This window comes from Diabrotica virgifera, chromosome 5 (assembly GCF_917563875.1).
Source record: "Diabrotica virgifera virgifera chromosome 5, PGI_DIABVI_V3a".
Classification (NCBI taxonomy): Eukaryota; Metazoa; Arthropoda; class Insecta; order Coleoptera; family Chrysomelidae; genus Diabrotica; species Diabrotica virgifera.
The window spans coordinates 75,418,574-75,442,653 of NC_065447.1; the positions used below are offsets into that span (position 1 = coordinate 75,418,574).

The 24,080-nt window shown below is 32.3% G+C and overlaps 1 protein-coding gene across 2 annotated transcripts in view; it reads left to right on the forward strand.

Moving 5' to 3' along the window:
- LOC114326683 (exportin-7) overlaps positions 1–8,878 on the forward strand; it is a 141,738-nt gene extending 132,860 nt beyond the window's left edge. For both annotated transcript variants that reach the window (XM_028275091.2, XM_028275092.2), the window contains exons 12-14: positions 4,835–4,912; positions 7,553–7,871; positions 8,553–8,878. In XM_028275091.2, the coding sequence (XP_028130892.1) occupies positions 4,835–4,912; positions 7,553–7,871; positions 8,553–8,652 (497 nt within the window). In that variant the 3' untranslated portion in view covers positions 8,653–8,878. The remainder of the gene's footprint in view (positions 1–4,834; positions 4,913–7,552; positions 7,872–8,552) is intronic.
- Positions 8,879–24,080: the final 15,202 nt, after the last annotated feature.

Consider the following 24,080-nt stretch of genomic DNA (forward strand, 5'->3'; position numbering starts at 1 on the left):
TCTCGGAGAAGTCGATAAGATAGTTGAGATAAAAAGGGATGAACCTAGTAGAGGTATTAAATTTAGCGATAGTAACTTATAGACGGACATTATATTGATTGTTTCCCACCTTTAGACGTATCGAATGAGTTTGAGAAATGCCACTGTCACAGTGACAGTTTTAGTTTACATGTCTAAAGGTGGGAAACAATCAATATAATGTCAATTTATATGGTACAATCGCTAAATTTAACAACTCTACTAGTTTTATTTCTTTTTATCTCACAATTTAATATATTTTCCATCTTTTGCGTTATTTTGCCGGTTATTACCGCGCTCATCACTGTATATTTGTAGGTTGTCGTCGCTGTTTCTTAGTTTGTTGGGTTATATTTATTTTTTTTGTTTTTTATGTATCTTTTATATTTGTTCAATATTTTTTTGAGATCCTTGAGCCAGGAATTCTGTCTTCTTATGGTATACCTGAACAGATTTAACTGAAACCCGCACTTGCATTGTCACTTGCACCGCATAACGAACGTCTGTCGTGTCTTCTCTTGGCGGTTGCAGATAAATCGGTTTTACTGTACATTAGCTTACGCTGTTGTGCTGTAAAGTTCATTTAGTATAAATAGTGTTAGTTAAGTAGTGTTGTTTATTTCTTGTTTTCTAATTTGACGTTGAACTCTTCGCGTATTATTCAGAAGTGACCAAGGTCTTTATAGATTGCAGATACTATTTCGCTGTTATTGTAAGATAGCAGATACTTACGCTGTTGTGCTGTAAAGTTCATTTAGAATAAATAGTGTTAGTTAAGTAGTGTTGTTTATTTCGTGTTTTCTAATTTGTCGTTGAACTCTTCGCGTGTTATTCAGGAGTGGCCAAGGTCTTTATAGATTGCAGATACTATTTCTTTCTAAATCATTTCTACTTGCTCGTCTTTGTGCTCCGTTCTAGGATATAAACTTATTATCTTTCAAATCTATCTGGAATTTAATTTTATACTTATCGAATACAGAGTATACAGGGTAGCCCAATTAAGTAGGCTACTCTGGTGGAGATTTGATTTATCGATTATGGAGATATAAATATAATGTTGTTTATTTTTTCTTTTCTATAAACTTTTCCCAGCGATGTTCAATAATTTCAATACACTTCTTCACAGTTTGAAAATTTTTGACCAGAGTTTGAAAATCTTTGTTTGAAGTTTGCGAACAGAAAATAATATCGAGAGCTATTGAAATTGAAATTAATGGTGGCCGTTACAATGACAGATTTGTGAGCTTTCGTGCATTGTCTTAATGAAGCAACACTATCTTCGTAGCCAAATGCGGCTGTTTTTTTATTGATTTCTTGCCTCAAACGTTGCAATAAGTCCGCATAATACTTGTCGTTAATAGTTTTTCCTTTTTCAAGATAGTCAATGAAAATTATCCCACGCGTATCCCAAAAAACCGACACCATGACCTTGCCTGCAAATGAAACGGTCTTCGCCTTCTTTGGATCTGGTTCTCCCTTTGGAATCCGTTGTTTTGATTGTTTTTGTCTTGGGTGTGAAGTGATAGACCCATGCTGGTGGTGTTTTGCTCGAGTGTGAGCAAACCTAGCACCCATCTTGCACACAGCTTTCTCATGTCCAAATTTTCAGTTAATATGTGATGCAACGCACTTTATGAAATGCCTACTACGTCTGCTAGCTCACGCACTTTCGACATCGACAGTCGACAATCATCCAGTACCACTTTGTGGATTTTATTCACGGTTTCTGGAGTCGCTAGCTCATTCGGTCGACCACTGCAATGCTGGTCTTAGCAGCTTGGGCTGGTTTAACCTCTGCTACCCAATATTTTACTGTTGTAGGAGCAGACTCACAAAGAGTGATCCAGTTCAGGTTTTATATTGATTGGGTTTTAAGTTAAGTTCTTTCAAATGAATGTATTGTATCACACAACGTTGGCCAATTTTTGCCATTTTCACAAATTCACTGAAACCGTTCCATATTAGTAGCTGAAAAACAAGTACTAAACAACTTGGCGTCTTCAAACTTGAAACATAATACAGTGCGTCCATAAAGTAACGCATAAATTCATTATTTCGTAAACCGGCGACTTTAAAGAAAAATCCCGAAACAGGTCGATTTTTATTTTTAATTTCCGATTTTTTGGCATATACATTATACTAGTGACGTCATCCATCTGGGCGTGATGACGTAATAGTTGATTTTTTTAAATGAGAATAGGGGTCATGTGATAGCTCATTTGAAACGTATTCAATTCTCTATTCCCTAATATAAACATTAACATAATTATTTATACAAGGTGTTCAAAAAAACATTTTTTTAATTAAAATAATTGAAACAAAAAGAAGAATTTATGAAATTTATCTAATTCAAAATACGTTTTAATGTTGTCAGAAAACAGGAAAAAAATGTTTATTGACAAATAAATATTGTTTTTTCGCTTAAATTCAGTGTTAAAGCTGCCACCCACTACTTCTTGCCAGTTTGAACATTCCGTTCAAGCGAAACTCAATGTTTATTTGTCAAATAATTTTTTTTTCTGTTAGTACAGTCTACTGATAGTAGGAAAACGCATTTTTAATTAAATAAATTACATACATTCTTCTTTTTGTCTCAATTATTTTAATTTAAAAAATATTTTTTTGAACACCCTGTATAAATAATTATGTTAATGTTTACATTAGTGAATAGAGAATTGAATACCCTTTCAAATGAGCTATCACATGACCCCTATTCTCATTTAAAAAAAATCATCGATTACGTCACTACTATGATATATATGCCAAAAAATCGGAAATTAAAAATAAAAATCGACCTGTTTTGGGATTTTTCTTTAAAGTTGCCGGTTTACAAAATAATGAATTTATGCGTTACTTTATGGACGCACTGTATATTATATGCTTTATGGATTGTGTACTTTCTAATACAGTGATATTTTTCAAACAACTACCGCCATCTCTAGGTCAGTCCGGGTACTTCTTGTACCTCAAAAATATGCAATCGCATATCTTTGTCGATAATCATCTGAAAAAATTATAAAAATGTATGGTACTGTCACCAAAAGAAAGTTTGTAAAATGTTTTAAATTGCTTTAATTATTATATTGAAAAGTAAAAACTTACAACTAAATCCTGTCACTTTCTTTATTATTAGCCATTATCAGATCTTTTACCTGAAAAACAAAATGAATTGAACATACAAATCTCTTAATCTTTTGTTGGGCAAGCTTTTATTCATTGCATTATAGTTTATTAATTACTATTCTGTTTATCGCGCATCTTTACTACACTCCTGGCCAAAAAAATCGGGACACCTTAAAAAATGGATTTTGGATGTCTCGAATCTCCTAAACCTGTTGTCCGATTTTAGTGATTTTTTTAATATGTTATAGCCTTATTCTCTAAGAATATGGATGTAGTAATAGTGTTGCTGAACAAGTAAATGTCATTGTAAGGTAACAATAATACTGTGTTTTTTTCCTGAAAGTTCGTAACACCCTGTGGAATATTCTAGCATTTAAAAAATATTGAAATTAAAACTTAATTGTAGCCTTAGCCTTTCTTAACATTCTGATTTTTGACTAACTCACTTATGTTAGATAATGAAAAAGTTAGGTACTTTGACAACTAGCCATGCTCTTCATCAATACAGGGTGTTTCTAAATAGGTGCGACAAACTTTAAGGGGTAATTCTGCATGAAAAAATAATGACCGTTTGATTCATAAACATACGTCTGCAAATGCTTCGTTTCCGAAATACCGGATGTTGAATTTTTTCTTACACACTGACGATTTATTTAATGCTCTAAAATCGGTTGAGATATGCAAATGAAATTTGGTGGGTTTTAAGCGGCAGTTATTGCGCATTTTTTGACATACAATTATGTATTTTATATTCACCACTGGCGTGCATACGGGTCATATTACCTGTATGCATGCCAATGGCGAATATAAAATTTTTAATTTTATGTCAAAAAATGTGAAATAACTACCTCTTAAAACCCACCAAATTTCATTTGCATATCTCAACCGGTTTTAGAGCAATAAATAAATCGTCAGTTTGTAAGAAAAAATTCAACATCCTGTATCTCGGAAGCGAAGCATTTGCGGACATATGTTTATAAAACAAACTCATTATTTTTTCAGGCAGAAATGGCCCTTAAGGTTTGTCGCACTTATTTAGAAACACCCTGTATTGATGAAGAGCATGACTAGTTGTCAAAGGACCCAACTTTTTCATTATCCAACATAAGTGAATGAGTCAAAAAGCAGAATGTTAAGAAAGGCTAAGGCTACAATTGAGTTTTAATTTCAATATTTTTTAAATGCTGGAATATTCCACAGGGTGTTACGAACTTTCAGGAAAAAACACAGTATTATTGTTACACCCGGTATACTATGGCATTTTCCTGTTCAGCAACACTATTACTACATCCATATTCTTAGAGAATAAGGCTATAAGATATTAAAAAAATCACTAAAATGGGACAACAGGTTTAGGAGATTCGAGATATCAAAAATGACCCATTTTTAACGTGTCCCGATTTTTTTGGCCAGGAGTGTATTTGGCAACTAGGCATAATATTTTAGGAATAGTAAAAGTGTAAAAAACAGATTATCTTAGATACGTCCTTATGAACGAGAGATATAACTTCCTACAACTGATAATAGAAGAAAATATTGAGGACGGACCAGATTTGTATTTTCAATTTATTTGTACTTTTACCAAAACTTCAACTTGGATCGATAAATATTTAATTTTATTTGTTGATACTTGTTTAATTTGTTAAACATTTGCAACTGCTTTAAACAATATTTGACTTTCCTCCTCTTACAGATACAATGGTTTGTACTGGATGCTGTGCAACATTAGACCACATAGTAACTTACTTATTCAAGCAATTAACTCAAAAAGGTAAGTGAACATACAATTAAATAGTGTTCTTTTTATACCGGGTGGTGAATTGTCAAGCAGGGCATGGAAAGTTCAATGGGAAATTCTAAACTGTCGAATTCCTACTTTCCTAATTATTTTACACCAAAAGTCATGAGAAACTATTTGTAGAAGACTGAAATCTGTATTGAAAACAAATAATGTTAAAAGTGTTCTACGAATTAAACACATTCCAAAATTTTGTAAAAATATAATACATTTGCCAGAATATTGGGTATATTGAATAAAAAAAAGTATTTGCTTTTACTTCCTCATATTTAAGTATTTACTTAATAGTAATTAAATAAAGCCTTAAAGAAATGACTTTATTCAATTACTATTAAGTAAATACTTGTAAGTGAAAGCAAATACTTCTTTTTATTCAATAGACCCAATGTTGTCAAAGTTAGGCTATACTTAGTTTATCATGTGTATAATAGGTTGCGTTTGGTCAAAATTAAGTTAGATATTAAAATTATTTGAATTGTCAATATTTTTATCTTATGATTTATTGTTTAAAAACAATAAAGTTGGTAAAATGTACTCAGTTGAAGAGAAAGTAGCAATAATAAAGATGTTTTATTCGGGTAATAGTGTGCTCACTGGCAATTCTTTATTTAGCGTAAGATATCCCAAATTCCCAATAGATTGAATGGGTCTATTGGGATATCTTACGCTAGTCATTCAACAACTCAACGGATTTAAAAAAAAAAGATAATACTGGGACCATTATACCTAATTTTGTACATGTACAAACACTATTTCTGAGGTACTGAGAAATTTAGAAAATCAAAACGAAAGCAATGTATTCACGCGCAGTAGTTGAAAATGCTACAATTAATTCTCGAATCATTGTAGACCAGTTTAACATCCATAATGGTAGGGGAGCTCAAGGGGGATGCCGCTACGCACCTACTACCTTCACGTCAGTTGCAATGGGGGACTAATAAATGTCGACAATTTTTACCTGGAGTAGAGATAGCAGCCTATGCATTCTCTGAAGAGCCTCTAACAAGAGGTGAAATCGTCGATAAGAGCGCTGGCCGCTCTCTCTAACCTAAGTAAAAGTTGAGACAGTTTTGCTTTCGCATTGCAACTGAATAAAAATGGTATACATTTTTATAATCTAATAACATAAATGAAAATGTTTCAAGAAGCGACTTCATTGAAAACTTCATGAAAGCATGGGAACTAATCAAATAGCAAATTGAATATGGATCAACTATACCTTCCCTGCTAAGAGAACTTAGACGACGAGCTCGCGTACTGCTCGGAGTTCAAGTCCTACCCCCTTACCCTAATATTTAAACAAATTACGTGGGACGATGTTGTATTTGTACATGAATTTGCAATATGTCAACAAGAACGACATGCCAAAGATGTGACATATTTGCATTCAATGATCATTTTGGGGATATTTGCACTGAATGTTTCACGGACTAAAATTGTGCCACTTTGACCATTTAATAGTTTTGTTCTTTTTTTACTTTTTAGTTCTATTCTTTATTATTCATCCCTATTGGTCATTCTATAAGTTCAAAGAAAAAAATATTTGTGTTTTTTACTAAATTGAGCTTATTTTTGTGACCATTTTCATTTACTTGCAAATAAAGACCCAAAAAATCATGACCTCGTTTTTAATTTTACCACTGTCAAAATAAGAAAACCCAAGGAACAAAACATATCTAATATCAAAGTGCGGACATAAATAAACATGTTATTAATCATTAATGTGTTAATTTTGTCAAAATCCGGTATTATACGGTCTAAAAACCGGAAAAAAACTATTGGTCTACAATCGTAGACCGCGCGACTAAGCTTGTCAGCGCGCCTAACGTAGGGTTAAGAAGCTTTTAAAAATATAAAAAGATAAAGGATGTTCGATTAAAAATAAAGCTTATGGATTCTGTTAGGATTGCGTGAATCACCCTGTATATTTAAATTTATCTTTAAAAAGCGCAAGTTTATATATAAAAGTCAACGGATTTCAGATTTTTTTATAATTTTTTAAAACGAGGATCTTAGAAATAATTATATTCCATAAGTGGTTTCCACCATGTATATGTATGTATGTATTGTCTAATATTGTTTGTTATAAGTATTGTTTGCTTAATTCTCATATTTTTTTTTTCTAATTACAAATTGTTGGTATACTGAATTCGTTCAGCCGAGATTCATTTTGACACATTCGGAATAAGAAACTAACAACACAAAAATTCCTACCTCACACTATTAACTTCTCAAATCAATTTAATCTTTCATAAAAAAAAAGAATTATTGGAAATAGTGGGAGTGTATACTAAACTCATAAAATTTTGTGTAATTTATTTCTACAAAATATTTTTATTTTGCACAATAAATAATGTTCTCATTTGTTATCATTATATTATAATGGTGTAAATAAATAATTATTGATTGGCGTAAGGTTTATGTTATTTATGTCTGTTTACTATTAATAATATTGGCTATGAGCAGGTATGTTTGGTTGTGTAGTAATTTCCAGTAACGCCTAGCAACCTAACTTCTCAAAAAAAAATTATCAACGTTACTAGACAGTTGTGTCTCAGATTAGCGAATCGACTTTAACAAATTTTAATTGCTAATAACTTTATTTTTTCCTAGTGTACCCTGGGAAAGAGCAACGTGTAGGAATGACAACAAACAGTGACATGTTCCTAAAAGTCTTGGAGATGCATCCGGAAATTCTTCAGCAAATCCTTAGTACCGTGTTGAACGTAATAATGTTTGAAGATTGTAGAAATCAATGGTCAATGTCGCGTCCACTACTAGGACTCATTCTACTTAACGAAGATTATTTCAATCAAATGCGAGAAAGTATAATTCGAAGCCAACCTCCCGACAAACAAGCAGCAATGGCGCAATGGTTTGAAAATCTTATGGAGGGTATAGAAAGGAATTTACTTACAAAAAATAGAGACCGGTGAGTATAAAATGGGATTACTATTTAGTTGCAGCTGACTTTTAGATTTTTCTATAATCGCTTTTATACAAGTGGAGGTGATCGATAGTGACAAACGTTTTTTCCTAAAACATGTCTGTTCCCTAGGTTGGTAAAAATCTAATCTTGTTTCTAGTCTACTTGTTATTATTCTTGTGAATAACTTGTAGAAGTGGTTTTATGTCGTCTTATATGTCGGAATGATGTCGGTAATTCTCGAAGTCTGTTGGATCGCCCTTTTTATGTAATAAAATGGTAAGTGCACTGTGCCATCTTGTAGGTGTTTCACTTTGGTGCAGACATAAGTTGAACAATTCTTTTATATTCTCTAAAAGTTTGTTTGCTCTAATCTTTGCGGCCTCTATAACGATATTATTTTTTCCCAGTACTTTATTTCCTATCATTTTTTTTTTCAGTACCTTCCTTATTTTGTCTGTTAATATATCAGTTCCGATCCTTGGATGACTAGGGTTTTTCCAGAATTTTCTAACTTTCCTATTAGTTGATCATTGTAGACAAAAATATATTAAAGTTTAAACTTTTACATCTGGATCATTTTTAACTGGTTCTTTTTTTAAGAATTTCTTACCAACACTGTTCATAAAACATTATCATTTATTTTAATATACAAAAATATTAATAAATTATTTATTTTAATTTCAGATTTACTCAAAACTTGTCAATGTTTAGAAGAGATATAAATGATTCTTTGAAGGGACCCAATGTAAATAGTTCGTCAGTTAGTGATATGATGACTTCATAGTGACTTAAGAGTAGCTCTAAAAATGTGAGGTTATGTGCTGTTGTATGTATTGTGACATATTGTTATTTTAGGTACACTTTGCATTTATTTTGTTTGAAAAAATGATGTCTACTAGCGAAAATGTGTATTTTTTGTTATTGCTCGGTGTATGCGCAGATCGTTGATGAGTGGATTTTTTTATAAGTTATTAGTACAGAAGAAAATAAATAAATGCATTGATTATCTATGCTGTTGTTTGTTAATACCCATTTTTATTTTATTCGCGAAAAAATACGCTCATTCAAGTGGTAAACAGAATAAGTAACTAAAATATTCATAAGTTTCAAAGTTAATCTGATCCATAATACACCATTATACAAACAACGAAAGATTTGTTGTCCAATAACAAATATTCAGAATTCATATTCGATATTGAACAGTATATTTTTATCACCCCGTACATCATATTAACCAATTTGTTATCATATTTAAATATGTGCGGGATATTTCATTTGTTTACTTGTCGTAATTTATAAACTATATTTTGGCAATGAACATTAATTTAGCTGACTAATTAACTTTGTTGTTGTGTGGCCCATGACCCAATTCATGTTGCCAACAAGAAATAATACACATTTAGAATCATTCTCAAGAATCAACTCAAGCTGTCAAGATGTAACTTCAAATAGAGTCTTCAACTAAACGCGTACCAGTAACAAGTCAGTATTCAAAGTTCTCCCGGGGTATTTACTCTAGTGTGGGTTTTATAAATAAATTCTTTTATCGCTATTGGTGTTCCCCTTATCTGAAGAACAGCCTCCGCTGAGCCCTAGGATTATACATTTGTGCTATAAATTCAAGTCCAACCAAGATTCCAGATCTGTGTAATTGAGCTGTTGATTTTGTTAGACACCGAGTAAAGTTATCATAGAAGAATACTGGGTTGAATGCACCATCGACAATTATTAGAGGAATCTTTTTAAATAATGATAATTTCTAATTTTAACAACTTTTGCGTGTTCCACGGCTATAAGGGCCGATTTCTCATATCGAGTTCAGCTCAAGTTTAACCTGAACTTTTAGTGAACGACAGTTGAAAGTCAAAATCTCAATTCCCGTTCAAACGATTTTGGTGGTTTAAACTGCGTTCAATTTAAACGCTAAAATTCGGGCGTTCAGAACCGAATTCAGATGAGGTTTGTTCCAACTCGATACAAAACCGTTCTTGAATCGTTACGAGCATGCGCAATAACGGATAATTATGCGCTGTAACACATTTTTCGTTACTGCGCATACTCGTAACCGTTCAAGAACGGTTTTGTATCGAGTTGGAACAAACCTATGATCTCAGGGATTACGGAAGCGCGGCGCAGTAATATTGCAATTTGCCATGAAGCGGTGTCATAATAGACTGCATAATAGCAAGTTATAACCTATTATCTCTGATTGATAAATATACAGGTTGTTATCATTCAACGCTATGCTTAATGTAGATGTGCTGTGCATATAGACCATAGACGTGGTTGATCCAAATATTTTTATGAATCTGATATTTTGTATCAAGTAATTTTGTGGTCAAGGTTAAAGTGATACGCCTACACAAAAATACCTATTCCAAAATAATGGTTTGGAAATCAGATTGTTATCATTCGTTAAATAGATATCTAAGCATAACGATAAACGATAACATTATTTGTATATTTGTTAGATTTATTTATAATTATTAAAATGACCATTTGACTAAAAATACTTAAATTTATCGTTATTCAGAAATCGCATAAAAAAATTCATACAAAACGGCAGCTAATTTACCCTCCAGCAAATTAACGAATTTGTGGATTAACTAAATTAAATTTCCAATATTAAATTTATGTTGTTTCCTCCTAAGTAAACCAACTACCCTGTGCAGTGAAACTGGAAAGAGATATGTAATAAGGCGAAAACAAATGTTAATAAATTATTATTTATTACAATGTTAACAATTATAATACGATTGACAAATGAAAGTTTACAATGTAACAGGTGATGCATATTATAGTTGTTGCATAATTGAAAATAAAAATCGTGGTCAGATTTGATGGTTTTAAAGTAGAATAACCTATCAATTTTTGTGTTTGTACTGTTCATTAAAACCCAAAAGTAATATACCTATACATATATAAATATTGTATTTTACCGCTGGCGCTGTTTGACTAGCAGCGATAAAAAACCTGGATAAAGTCTCCACTGAAGACTTTAATTGGCTGATAACCACATCAGTGATCACCACACCGTGGTAGAAACTAACTTCGATGGAACGTGACCCGTGAATTCACGTGTGATACGAGGAAACCATTCGATTTCCGGAAAACCATAAAACATTTATGGTGAGAAGGATGCAGAAATTGGATGGGTCCAAACGAAAAGTAAACCCATTTAGGTATTTATGAAGGACGCAAACTTTCCATGTACGGAAAAGGAATAGAAAAAACCAACAATCAAAAACCCTTGTACAATGGATCTTCTCTAATAAATGACTGTTTTCACTTTAATAGCAGAGTAGGAGCAAATAACCAGGAATATAAAGAGGTATTAGGAAAATTTGGAGAAACAGCACGAAACAATAATGGTATAAGAATGCTAGATTTATGTATGATGCACAATTTAGTAATAACTAATACATTTTTTGAACACAAAAACATACACAAGTACAGAAGAGAAATTAAAAGTAGAAAATAAAAATCGATAATTGATGACATGTTAGTAGAAAAAAATAACAAGAAAAACGTAATGCACAGAAAAGTTAGAAGGGGTCCAGAAATAGGAAGTGACCACTATTTAGTAATAATGAAAATAAAACAAAATATGTCAGATAACAACAACACTCACAAAATGCAAGAAAAGAAGCAAGAAAATGAAACTATTAGGTCATATAAGTTGAGAAATACAGAGAATACTGAGAAGTACCAGATGATCATAAATTAAAAACTAGAAAATACTAAAGAAAATAGAGAGGGTCAAAACGTTGAACAATTATGGAACTACTTCAAAGAGATAATACTAAATACAGCGACAGAAGTATGTGGAACAAGTAAAAAGAGCAATAAAAGAAAGCAAACTGCATGGTTGAATGAAGAAATAAAACAACAAGTTAAAAGAAAGAAACATGCTTGGAAAATATACTTACAAAACAAAACACCAGAAAACTATAAAGAATATAAAAAACACAGGAGACTTACTAGTAAAAGAACTGGTTACAAAGGCAAAGAAGGACAAATTGACAGGATAGAATCAAAAATTGTTCTATGGAGTATTAAAATCAATGAGAAAAGAAAAAATTCAAGAAATAGAAAACATAAAGAATAAAACTGGCGAAATTCTTACAGAAGAAAATGAAATAATGAACAGATGGAGAGAATATTTCCAAGAGATGCTACAAACTCACTGCTATCAAGAAGAAAACAATGTAGCGAACCAAAGAATAGGAGTAGACAATGTAGAGACCCTATAACCAAAAATGAACTGCAAGAAGCTATTGCAGATATGAAAAACGTAAAAGCGCCAGGGTATGACAAAATAACCAGTGGAATGATAAAAAAAATGGGACAAAATGCAACAGAGCTATATTAAAAATATTTAATGCAGTTTGGAGAGAAGAACAGATACCGATGGACTGGCAGAAGGCACAGATAGTGCCGATTTATAAAAAGGGCGATAGAACATATTGCAACAATTACAAAGTACTGCCATGAAAATATACTGAACAAAAAATAATCGGCAAAATTGACAGCACACTAGAGGAATCACAAAGCGGTTTCAGAAAAGGCAGAAGCACCCAGGATCATAATAATATATTTACAATCAAGCAAATAATAGAAAAATATCAGCAACAGGAGAAAAAAATTTATATGGCTTACATAGATCTTGAAAAGGCTTTTGACACGGTACCAAGGCAAAAATTATGGGAAATATTAGAGAAGAGAAGTATAAGTAACAAAATGATACGGGCAATTAAGAACATATACAACAACAATGTGAATTATATCATCAGCTAAAACAGAACATCAAAACCATTTACTACGAACGAGGGACTGAGACAAGGAGGAGGATTAAGTCCAACACTGTTAATAATTTACATGGATGAGATAATTAAAGAATGTAAAGTAAAAGTGAAAAAAATGCATGTGGGTTATAGAACTTTAAGAAGAGTCGACATTTCAGATGGAGCATTCGCCGATGATGTCGTCATATTGGCCGAAAATGAGAAACAACTACAAAGAAATATGGAATGACAATTAATAAAAATAAAACAAAAGTTATGGTCATAAGGGAAAGGGAGAAGAAGAAAAGATAAACATAAGAATAGAAGCAGTAAATATAGAACAAGCACGAATATTTCAATACTTAGGAGTAGAATTAGAAGACAACGGAAGACAGGAAACAGAATTAAGAATAGAATTCAAAAAACGACCGTTTTCACCAACAGCAAAATGAAGACAGATACCTAGGTATTAGTGGTCTTTCGAAATAATCAAATTGTCACTTTTTACAAAAAATTAAACGATGTGTAGAGGTCGGAACTGATAAATGTTTGTAGAGACTTTGTAACTGTAACAAACTTTAAGTGCTGAATCGGAATCGCGTCAGTTTTTCAATTTAATACTGAACTGACAAACGGAGAGACAAAATTACCAAAAAATTAGTCTATTAAATATATCAAAATAGTTTAAAACTGGTCTTGTGACACGTATAAAACCAAACCTAACACACAAGAAAGATCAAAGAACTCTCATATCTATAAAATACCTGTGCATACAACCAATTTTACGTGGGAGAAACCGCAAGACCACGTAAGTGTCAGTATAAATCAAAACAGAGACTTCAACAAATCACAAATATGCAAACATGCCTATGACAATGAGCACAGATTCCAACGGAAAGATGCGTAAATAGTCATGAAAGAAACAGAACTAAAAAAGAGAAAAATCAAAGAATCAGCTCTCATCTTATAGAGAGATGAGAAAAAAATTCAAAGATAAATATTGAAAAATAAGCCAACGGTGGCAAATTTTTAAAGACACCTCAACAAACAATGAATTTTGCGGTGGACATCAGAACTCATGGTTGGATCATGGTAAACAAAAAATTCAAAAAGGTATTATTAGCTTATGAGTTTCTCAAGCTAACGCTATCGAGTTTTTTAGTTTTATCGAATTTTTACTCAGAAGTCAATGTTTTGACTCGGTTTGCTATCACTCAGACGTCAAAACAACGATTTTTTTGCAAAAAAGGCTGAAAATCAACATATGTATTATTGTTAAACAAAAAATAAGCATAAAACAAAAAATATCTCGACAGTGTTACCTCAAGGAATGTCTAAAGAAAATATATACAAAATTTCAGGTAAGTTGGTCAAGTAGTTTTTGAGTTACAATGTCTACAGGCTTTGAAAAAAGCAGTTTTGAAAAAAAACGCGTATTGTCAACTTTTATTTTCAATTTTTTTTTGTCTGTCAAATCGTAAACTGATGCACATCCGAATATGTTTTTGAATCGCTTGAAAAGAAAATGAGAACAGCTGTTGACCGTTTCTCACTACGCTCAAGCGCGCTGACGCGAAGATGCTGCAAAGCGAGTCGAAGGTAGGGATATGTTGTTGAATATCCCTATCTTCGACTCGCTTTGCAGCAGGTTCGCGTCAGCACGCTTGAACGTAATAACAACGGTCAACAGCTATTCTCATTTTCTTTTGTAAATTACTCCGCGATTCAAAAAGATATTACAGTGTGCATCATTTTACGATTTGACAGACAAAAAAGAAATTGAAAATAAAAGTTGACAATACTTTAAACACTTTTTCCTCAAAATTGCTTTTTTCAAAGGCTGTAGACATTGTAACTCAAAACTACTTGACCTACCCACCTGGAATTTTGTATATATTTTCTTTAGACATACCTTGAGGTAACTCTGTCGACATCTTTTTTGTTTTATGCTTATTTTTTGTTTAACAATAGAAAATATGTTGATTTTCACCCTTTTTTGCAAAAAAATCTTATTGTTTCGTTGTTTTGACTTCTGAGTGATATCAAAAAGTCAAAAGTCGATAAAACTAAAAAACTCGACAGCGTTACCTCGAAAAACTCATAAGCTAATAAAATCTGTTTGAATTTTTTTTTATCATGATCCAATGATGAGCTTTGATGTCCACTGCAAGATGCATTATATTTTGAGGTGTCTTCAAAAATTTGCCACCGTTGGCTTATTTTTCAATATTTTTCCTTGAATTTTTTCTTGCATAATCTATGAATTGTACTGAATATGCCTATTTAATTTAAAAATAAAATAAATGTACCATACTTTCAAAAAAAATTGCTTGAAAAGGGGGACCGTAGGGGTGCTTGCCTATCAAAATGTCGAAACGTCAAAAGCAAACATAAAATTTCAATTTTTGCTAATAATTTATTTTTTGTAAAACAGCTCATAGAAAAAACAATAGCATTCAACGCTGAATTGCACATTGTATTTTTGGACCTCCGAGAGGCCTATGATAGTGACCCAGTCAACAACCTGTAGAAAGCCATTGAAACTCACGGAATACATAACACCTACATAAATGCAGTCAAACCACTTTACGAAGACAATGTATATGTTACGGACAATGATGTAAATTGGCCATTGGCGTTAAAGACCGGGCATTGTCGTGAATGTCCATTTCCCCTGGTTATTAGCAACAATGCCCTGCCATTAACGACAATAACATTAGCTATTTGCCAATGTTGTAAAAAAAAATAACCTAAAATTAGAGTTTTCATCAATGACCGGTCAATAACGACAGTGGCCAAAAGCAAATGGCCAACGTTTATAAATAAATAAAATTCGGTATGATGTCCTATTATATTTTTTTATATAAAAGATAGCTTTTGATGGATAATCATTTTTATTTTAACAAGATAGTGAACCATTGCATTTTGTATCACTTTTTACATAAATTTACTATGAGTAATTTCAGCACAAGCACAGAAATGAAGCAAATAATAAACATAACCTATCTTTTAGTCTAAATTTCAACATTGACCGATTTACAACGAGCATTGTTGACATTGACCGGGCAATGATGGAAATGTTATCAAAAATTTAAAATTATCATCAATGTCCAGTTTCTATGGACAGTAACGTTAATATCCGGCCATTGTCGACAATGACTAATTCAACAGGCCGTTGTCGATATTGTAAATATCCGTTCATAACCGTTTAAATTCGATAAAAGACTTCGACAAGGATAATGCTTATCACCAACATTATTTTAACTTTATATAGATGAAACGCTAACAAACTGGACCAAGAAATGTGGACAGATGGAAGTAAAAATTGAGACAGATATAATAGCGATAGCCAGTTGTTCGCCAATGGTTAAATAATGTTGGCAGAAAACACCATCAATATGGTGGTAAAGATGGAAAGAATTTGGAAGCTGGGTTTTTGGAAATAAACTATGATAAATCACAATACATGGTTATAGGAAACATCAAAGAAGACCTGGAGATGAATAACAAATCAATAAAACAAATAAATGAATAAAATTACTTGAGGGTAACTTACACTCGATTATACGGAGCAGTGATATTAAAAACAAAATCTTTTAGACAGTATTGGAAAGCTGCTCACTGTATGGTTCAGAGACGTTGGTGATAAATAATAGAATGGAAGACAGAGTAAATGTAATGGTAATGATGTTTTGGAGAAGAAGCTGCAGATTAACACTAATAGACAAAGAGAGAAATGAACCAATGAATATGAATGGGACACTAAATGACGAAATAGAAAAGCGAAAATTATCCGGGTAGGTACATATGCGAAGAATATGATGAGACAAGAATACCGCTAAGAACTTGAAAATTGAAACCGAATGGACGGATTAAAGGTGACGTCCTAGATTACAGTAGAATGGACAAATAAAAATAGTAATGAAAAAAAGAGACCTTACTAAAGAAGAAATAGCGATTGGAATGAGATAAACGTCAAACAGAATATGCTGTGTAAAGCCACTTAGGTAAGTATTTAATATATTTTATATAATGTTTCTCCTGGATTAGAGATTTCCCAGCTACATCATAATAAGCCTTTAAGGTACGATTAGTCCAGAGAAATACGATTTTTCTCGTGACACATCCCCCTCCAGGCCGAAACCAAATTTTTTGAGTAGTATGGACATCTATATTATTAACCTATATGTTTCCTGCAGCCGATTTTGATGATATACATAGTTATAAACAAATGAAGATCAAAAAACTCTAAATTTTCACTTTTTTCGTCTATTACCAAAAAGTTAAGCACTTTAAACAACTTTGAGTGTAAGAAACTCATAAATCGTATAAAAAACTTCAATATGGCGTTCGCTGAATATGTCCATCCTTATTGGTGGCTTAGAAAATTGCAAAATAAATCATAAATTTTGAGTTTTTAAAAATATTCATAACTTATGTAAAAATTAACTTAGAACCTTCTTATTACACGGAATGCTGATACTTCTTGTACTTAAATTATATTTTAAATTTCAAAGCAATTGGTCAAATAGTTTAAAAGTTATTTAATTTGTTTATCCCAAATTCATTTTTTTTGCAACACTACAAGTCAGAAAATTATGAGGCTACAATCATACTTCGGACAGTTTATGAAAGAAGAACATTTATACTATTACCATTATTAAAAATAAATGACAAAAAATAATTTTAAACAGTGTAAAATTATTTTGAAAAACGTTGATTTTTTGCTTACTTATAAACAATTAGAATAACTTTTTAACCGTTACCTGTAGAAAAATTATTTTTTCATATTTAGAAAGACTGAATTTTTATACACATTTAGAAAGAAAAACAACTGTCCTAGGACAATTAGGGACAAAGTTAGCCCCCCCCCCCATTTATTTAATTCACATGTTTTTGCAAAATAATTTTGCAATATTTATAATTATTTTTTGTAATTTTTTTTTAATTAAATTAATACTGTAAATTTCCTTCTTCCATAAACTATCCAAAGTATTACTGTAGCTTCATCATTTTCTGACTTACAGTGTTGCAAAAAAAATAAATTTGGGATAAACAAATTAAATAACTTTTAAACTATTTGACCAATTTCTTCGAAATTTAGGGTATGAATTAAGCACCATAAGTCTCAGCATTCCGTGTAATAAGAAGGTTCTAAGTTAATTTTTACATAAGTTATAAATATTTATAAAAACTCAAAATTTATGATTTATTTTGCAATTTTCTAAGCAACCAATAAGGATAGACATATTAAGCAAACGCCATATTGAAGTTTTTTATACCGTTTATGAGTTTCTTACTCTCAAATTTGTTTAAAATGACGATGATTTCTTAGTAATAGACGAAAAAAGCGAAAATTTACCGTTTTTTGATCTTCATTTGTTTATAACTATGTATATCATCAAAATCGGCTGCAGGAAATATATAGGTTATTATTATAGATGTCCATATTACTCAAAAAATTTGGTTTCGGCCTGGAGGGGGTTGTGTCACCAACAGGCTATTTTTTTTCCTTATTTCTCTGAACTAGATTCCGACATAGTCGGCAACTGCAAACGGCAGTTATAGTTGTTACCATGACATACGTAATTTGTATAATTATTAGCAACTAGATATTGCAATTGCTGTATCCAGCAATCCAGCGCTTTTTTTTTACATGCTGAATCCAGCAAACCGTGCTGGATCCAGCAGCGCGGATCCGCAAACGTGTCAAATTCGAAATAGGTTACTTAACGTCTTCATTAGCCTCTTTATTCAAAGCCGTGAGTCGGCAACTTCCCATTCTATTGCGCTAGCAGTAGCTTAGTATGCTGGAAAGTTTCTATAGCTTAAAAGTTTCATCGATAAAGCGTTGATGTATATTGATTCTGCGATAAAATTCTCTGCTGGCGAGTGGTCAATAATCTATGAGTTAATCGCCACTTTTAATAGAGTCCACTTTGATAACGGCCGACACAACCATGAAATTTGTCTTAGACAATCTAAATAGCCAGGACTCTCGTCTCAATGCCGATCTATCGGAAGCAATGCGCAACAGAATTACAGAACGGCGCTTCTATGAGATTACAGGTACATTAGTGTATTTACAAAATCAAAAAAAGTATGACGAAGGACTAAACAATCCTGGTTACTTCCCCATGCTGAAAAAGAATGCAGTGCGACAAGAGATGAAAAATTTGTTGGTTCGTATAAATAAACAAGTAACTGTGGAACCAGTGCAAGAGATAATGGAAGAAGATGGGCCAACTAATCCGGAGCCCGTGAATTTTACTTTGGAACAAAAATTTGAGATTGAATTGAAACGAGAAAGAGAAAACATATATGTATAGCCAAAAAAAACTGGTTCTCAAAAAGATTACGAAAAGATTTTGGAAAAGGAAATGACGGTTTATGAGACCGAAGGAGTGAAAGGCGATCGTTTGTCAATGATCTATGACTATTTGGTGACCTTAAAACCGACCAGCACAGAGGCCGGAAGGGCTTTCTCCGCAACCGGCTTATATGTGCAGTTCTTTACGAAGCAGGTAAGGCCTGTTTTAAGGTATCCCTTTCAAAAAACTAAATAATTCGTGTTTCTGTTGTTTAGAAAGGACCCCACAGAAACATGGGAAATGGCTCTCTGTCAAATGCTCTGAAACTTTGAGTTCTGGTAGTCCTTGATGTGTAGAACAAAAGACTCGATGGGCCTCTAGCTCCAAAAAATCATGGTTTTAAGATATAAGCCTTTAAAGTTATAGGTACAGTGAGGACGTTTGAGTTTTTTTGGCATATATATCATACTAGTGACGTCATCCATCTGGGCATGATGACGTAATCGAGGATTTTTTTAAATGAGAATAGGAGTCGTGTGATAGCTCATTCGAAAGGTTATTTAATTCTCTATTCAGTAATATAAACATTAACATAATTATTTATACACGGTGCCCAAAAATTTTTTTTAAATTAAAATAATTGAGACAAAAAGAAGAATGTATATAATATATTTAATTCGAAATACATTTTACTGTTGTCCGAAAAAAGGAAAAAATGTTTATTTGATAAATAAATATTGTTCTTAGCTTAAATTCAATATTAAAGCTGCCACCCACCTGCCTCGTAACAGTTTGAACATTTAATTTAAGCGAAAAGCAATGTTTATTTTTCAAATTAACATTTTTTTCTGTTTTCATACAGCAGTAAAATGTATTTTGCATTAAATAAATTACATACATTCTTCTTTTTGTCTCAATTAATTTAATTAAAAAAATATTTCTTGGCACCCTGTATAAATAGGTAATTATCTTAATGTTTATATTAGTGAATAGAGAATTGAATAACCTTTCGAATGAGCTATCACACGACCCCTATTCTCATTTTAAAAAATTATCGATTGAGTCATCACACCCAGATGGATGACGTCACTAGTATGAAATGTATGCCAAAAAATTATAATTTAAAAATAAAAATCGACCTGATTCGGGATTTATCTCCAGAGTCGCCCATTCTCGAGAAAATGAATTTATTCTAACTCAAACGTCCTCACTTTACCTATAAGCTCAGAGGCCTATATCTTAAAACCATGATTTTTGGAGCTAGGGGCCCATCGAGTATTTTGTTCTATGCATCAAGGACCACCAGAATCCAAAGTTTCAAAAATGAATTTATATTTTATTTATTGTACCAGGAAAACTTACAGGAAACTATAAAGGAATCAAAAAACAATCAGATATTATTAGTTTTCCTTTCCATATTAGTCCATGTGTGAGGCCAGTTTCGTATGAAAAATGTTTCTGACTCGATTTCTTTGCGGATTCCTATTCAAAAATGTCCCCTTTAAACAAATCGGAAGGGTGAAACATTTTTTAAAGCAAATTTAAAATTACTTTTTTGCCTCGAAGAATGTATTTTATTTTTAGGTTTCTTGGGTAATTGTAAACAAAAAAGGTCTCTTGTCATATTTCTGAAAAGTTGATAGTTTTCGAGTTATAAGCGATTTAAAATCTGAAAAATGCAAAAACGTGCATTTATGATGCTTGAAAACTCGTTAAGTTTTAATAAAGTGACAGATATTTTTTGTTTAAAATGACCCAAAAATGTTAAAAACATATTTTCGGGGGTAAGAAAGGTGATGTTTTGAATTTGTTAAAAAAATGTTAAACAATTTCTGCCCAAAAATTTTGCCCGGCACCCTTCTGATTTGTTTATAGGGGATATTTTTTAACAAGAATCCGCAAAGAAACCGAATCAGAACAGCCAGACACAGGCAGCATAAATCCTGACCCCGGAAGTGTCATAGGTTTTCGAAACGGACCCCCATGGAAACTAATTGGTGACCCCTGCTTTAGCATATACAGACAAAAAAAACATTAAAATCGTGTTTTTATTTTGATTTCACATTTTGCTGGATCCAGGTGGATTCAGGCCACTCTTGCAAAAATCCAGCTGGATTGAAAATGCTGCTGGATTGCAATCCCTACTAGCAACTGACGTTCTGCCGGACAGCAATTGCAGTTAGATGTCGGAATCAGTCTCATACAAATTAATAGCGCAAATTAGTGACGTCGACTAGTGCAGTTGCTGCCTGCCGTCGATGTCGGAATCGTACCTTTAGCTTTCGGAAAATACGATGTAAGCATCTCAATAACTTAATTTTGCAAAATTTGCTGTCTTCAGATTCGTGTATGGATTTTCTAAAATCAGAAAAATGTATTGCAACCTTATCATTTCATCATCAGATTTTAATTTTCCCAGAATTTTCAAATTTATTTTCTTTTTCATTTTGAGAACGATTTCTGGAGTGGAAATCGAAACGTCAATAGTCGTTAGTTAAGAAATGTAATATTCATTACACCAACAATTGTGGCTCAATACGATATAAACACTAAACATTTTTCAGTTTCGTGCAAAGATTCGATAAATGTGCTTTCAGAGTAGAGATTGAAGATTAGAGGAGACAAAATGCAGCCTTGCCTCACGCCACTCATGATTTTTACATATTCGGTGTGTTCACAAGATTTGCGGTCTGATTCCGGTAAAGGATTCTAATTATTTTCAGATCTTGCTTGTTAGTTCCTCCTGTTAGGATTTGCATCATGTTGGCGTGTTAGAATCGATCAGACGCTTTTTCGTAATAAACCAGATATACGTATACATCGTAATTGACGTACCTGTATCTTTCTTCTTTCGTCCATTTAATTCTTTACATTTTGAACTACACTGCGCTCCAAAATTAACGCATAATTTTTAAATTCTTATTTTCAGTTGTAATGAAAAAATTTTTGTTTGTTCTTTTCTGCTTTATGGTTGTTTTAGAACATCTTAAATAAAAAACTTTTCTTTTTTACAAAAAATGTATTGAAAGTAACAATATAACCTCATAAAATCTAAACAAACAACTGATCTAAACAAACTAACATTATAATTATATGACGGAATTGAAATTTTTAAAGTTTAAGAAAGTACTAGTACCGAGTACTAGTATCGAGTATTGCCTCCTCTGGCATTTATTACAGCTTGACAACAATCTCTCATACTGAGAATTACCTTTCTAATTTCTTCTTGATCAATTTGATCCCAAATTTCAACTAACCGTAAAAACAGTTCATCTAATGTGTTTGGTGCATTAGGTGGTTGTCGTAGTCGTCTGCCTATGATGTCCCAAACGTGTTCTATTATGTTGAGGTCAGGACTTCTCGCAGGCCAATCCATGGCAGCAATTCCAACCTAATGACGATATTGCTGCACAATTCTTGCAATGAGTGGCCTGGCATTATCTTGCATAAGCATGAAATTATCCCTAATAAATGGTGCAAATGGCGCGACATGCTCTTCTAAAATATCTGTTATATACCTCTGCGATGTAAGCTGCCCGTGATATATTCTAACTAACAGTGGCGTACCGATAGATTAGCAGGCCCTGGTTCCAGTTGTGATGCGGGCCCACCCGCTCAATAAATACTCACATTGTATAACACGAGTATCGAGCATCTAGTCTATTGTATTGGGATTATTTTTATGACCCACCGTGTAAAACTTGGATTGAATATCTCAGTTTCCGAATTTCTGCAATCTTGTAATTTACCTACAACTTATTCATGGATCGTGCTAATATAAAAAAAATACAAGTGTTTGAGATAGCACGTGTAGGTAGGTATCGGCGGTTAGTCTTTAAACAAGGACTTCTGCAAGCAGGTAAAACGAGCAACCTTACAAAAGCGTTCTCTGTGTTTTTTAATAAATTTTTATTTCAATTTTTTTGATGAATAGTTATTCTTCGTTTTTATTAATAAGTACCTACACAATAATTATAATACACTGGGGTGCAAAATTAACCGGACACCTTAAAAATGAGTAATTTTTGATGTCTCGAATTTTCTAAACCTGTTGTCCGAATTAAGTAATTTTTTAATATGTTGTAACCTTATTCTTTAGCAATATCGCTGTACTAATAATGTTGCTAGACAGGTAAATTTTCATTGTATACCAGGTGTACCAATGAAACTGTGTTTTATTCTCAAACTTCGCATCGCCCTGTGGATTATTCTAGCATTTATAAAATACTCCAATTAAAACCCAACTATAGCCTCATGTTTTCTCAATATTCTGGTTTTTGATTCATTCGCTTATGTTGGACCGTAAAAAAGTTAGGTACTTTAACAATTAGTCATGTTTTTCATTAATACAGGGTGTTTTTAAATAAGTATGGCAAACTTCAAGAGGTAATTCTACATGAAAAAATAATGACAGTTTGCTTTATAAACCTTTGTCCGCAAATTCTTCGTTTCTGAGATAGAGGGTGTTCAAATTTTTCTTACAAACTGACGATTTATTTATTGCTTTAAAACCGGTTAAGATATGCAAATGAAATTTGGTGGGTTTTAAGACGTAGTTATTGTACATTTTTTCACATACAAGTAAGAATTTAATATTCACCATTGGCGCGCATACGGGTAATATGAGCGCTCGTATTACCCGTATGCGCGTCAATGGTGAATATTAAATTCTTAATTGTATGTAAAAAAAATGTGCGAAAACGACGTCTTAAAACCCAGCCAATTTCATTTGCATATCTCATCCGGTTTTAAAGCTATAAATAAATCGTCAGTTTGTATGTAAGAAAAATTTCAACACCCAACAGCCATACTTATTTAGAAACACCATGTCTTGATGAAAAACATGGCTAGTTGTTGAAGTACCTAACTTTTTTATGGGGTAATGTAAGCGAATGAATCAAAAAACAAAATGTTGAGAAAACATGAGGCTATAGTTGGATTCTAATTTCAGAATTTTATAAATGCTAGAATATTCCACAGGGTGATGAGAACTTTGAGAAAAAAACACCGTTTGATTGGTACACCTGGTATACAATGAAAATTTAACTGTTTAGCAACGATACTATTACAGCGATATTGTTAAAGAATAAGGCTATAATATTTTTAAAAAATCAATT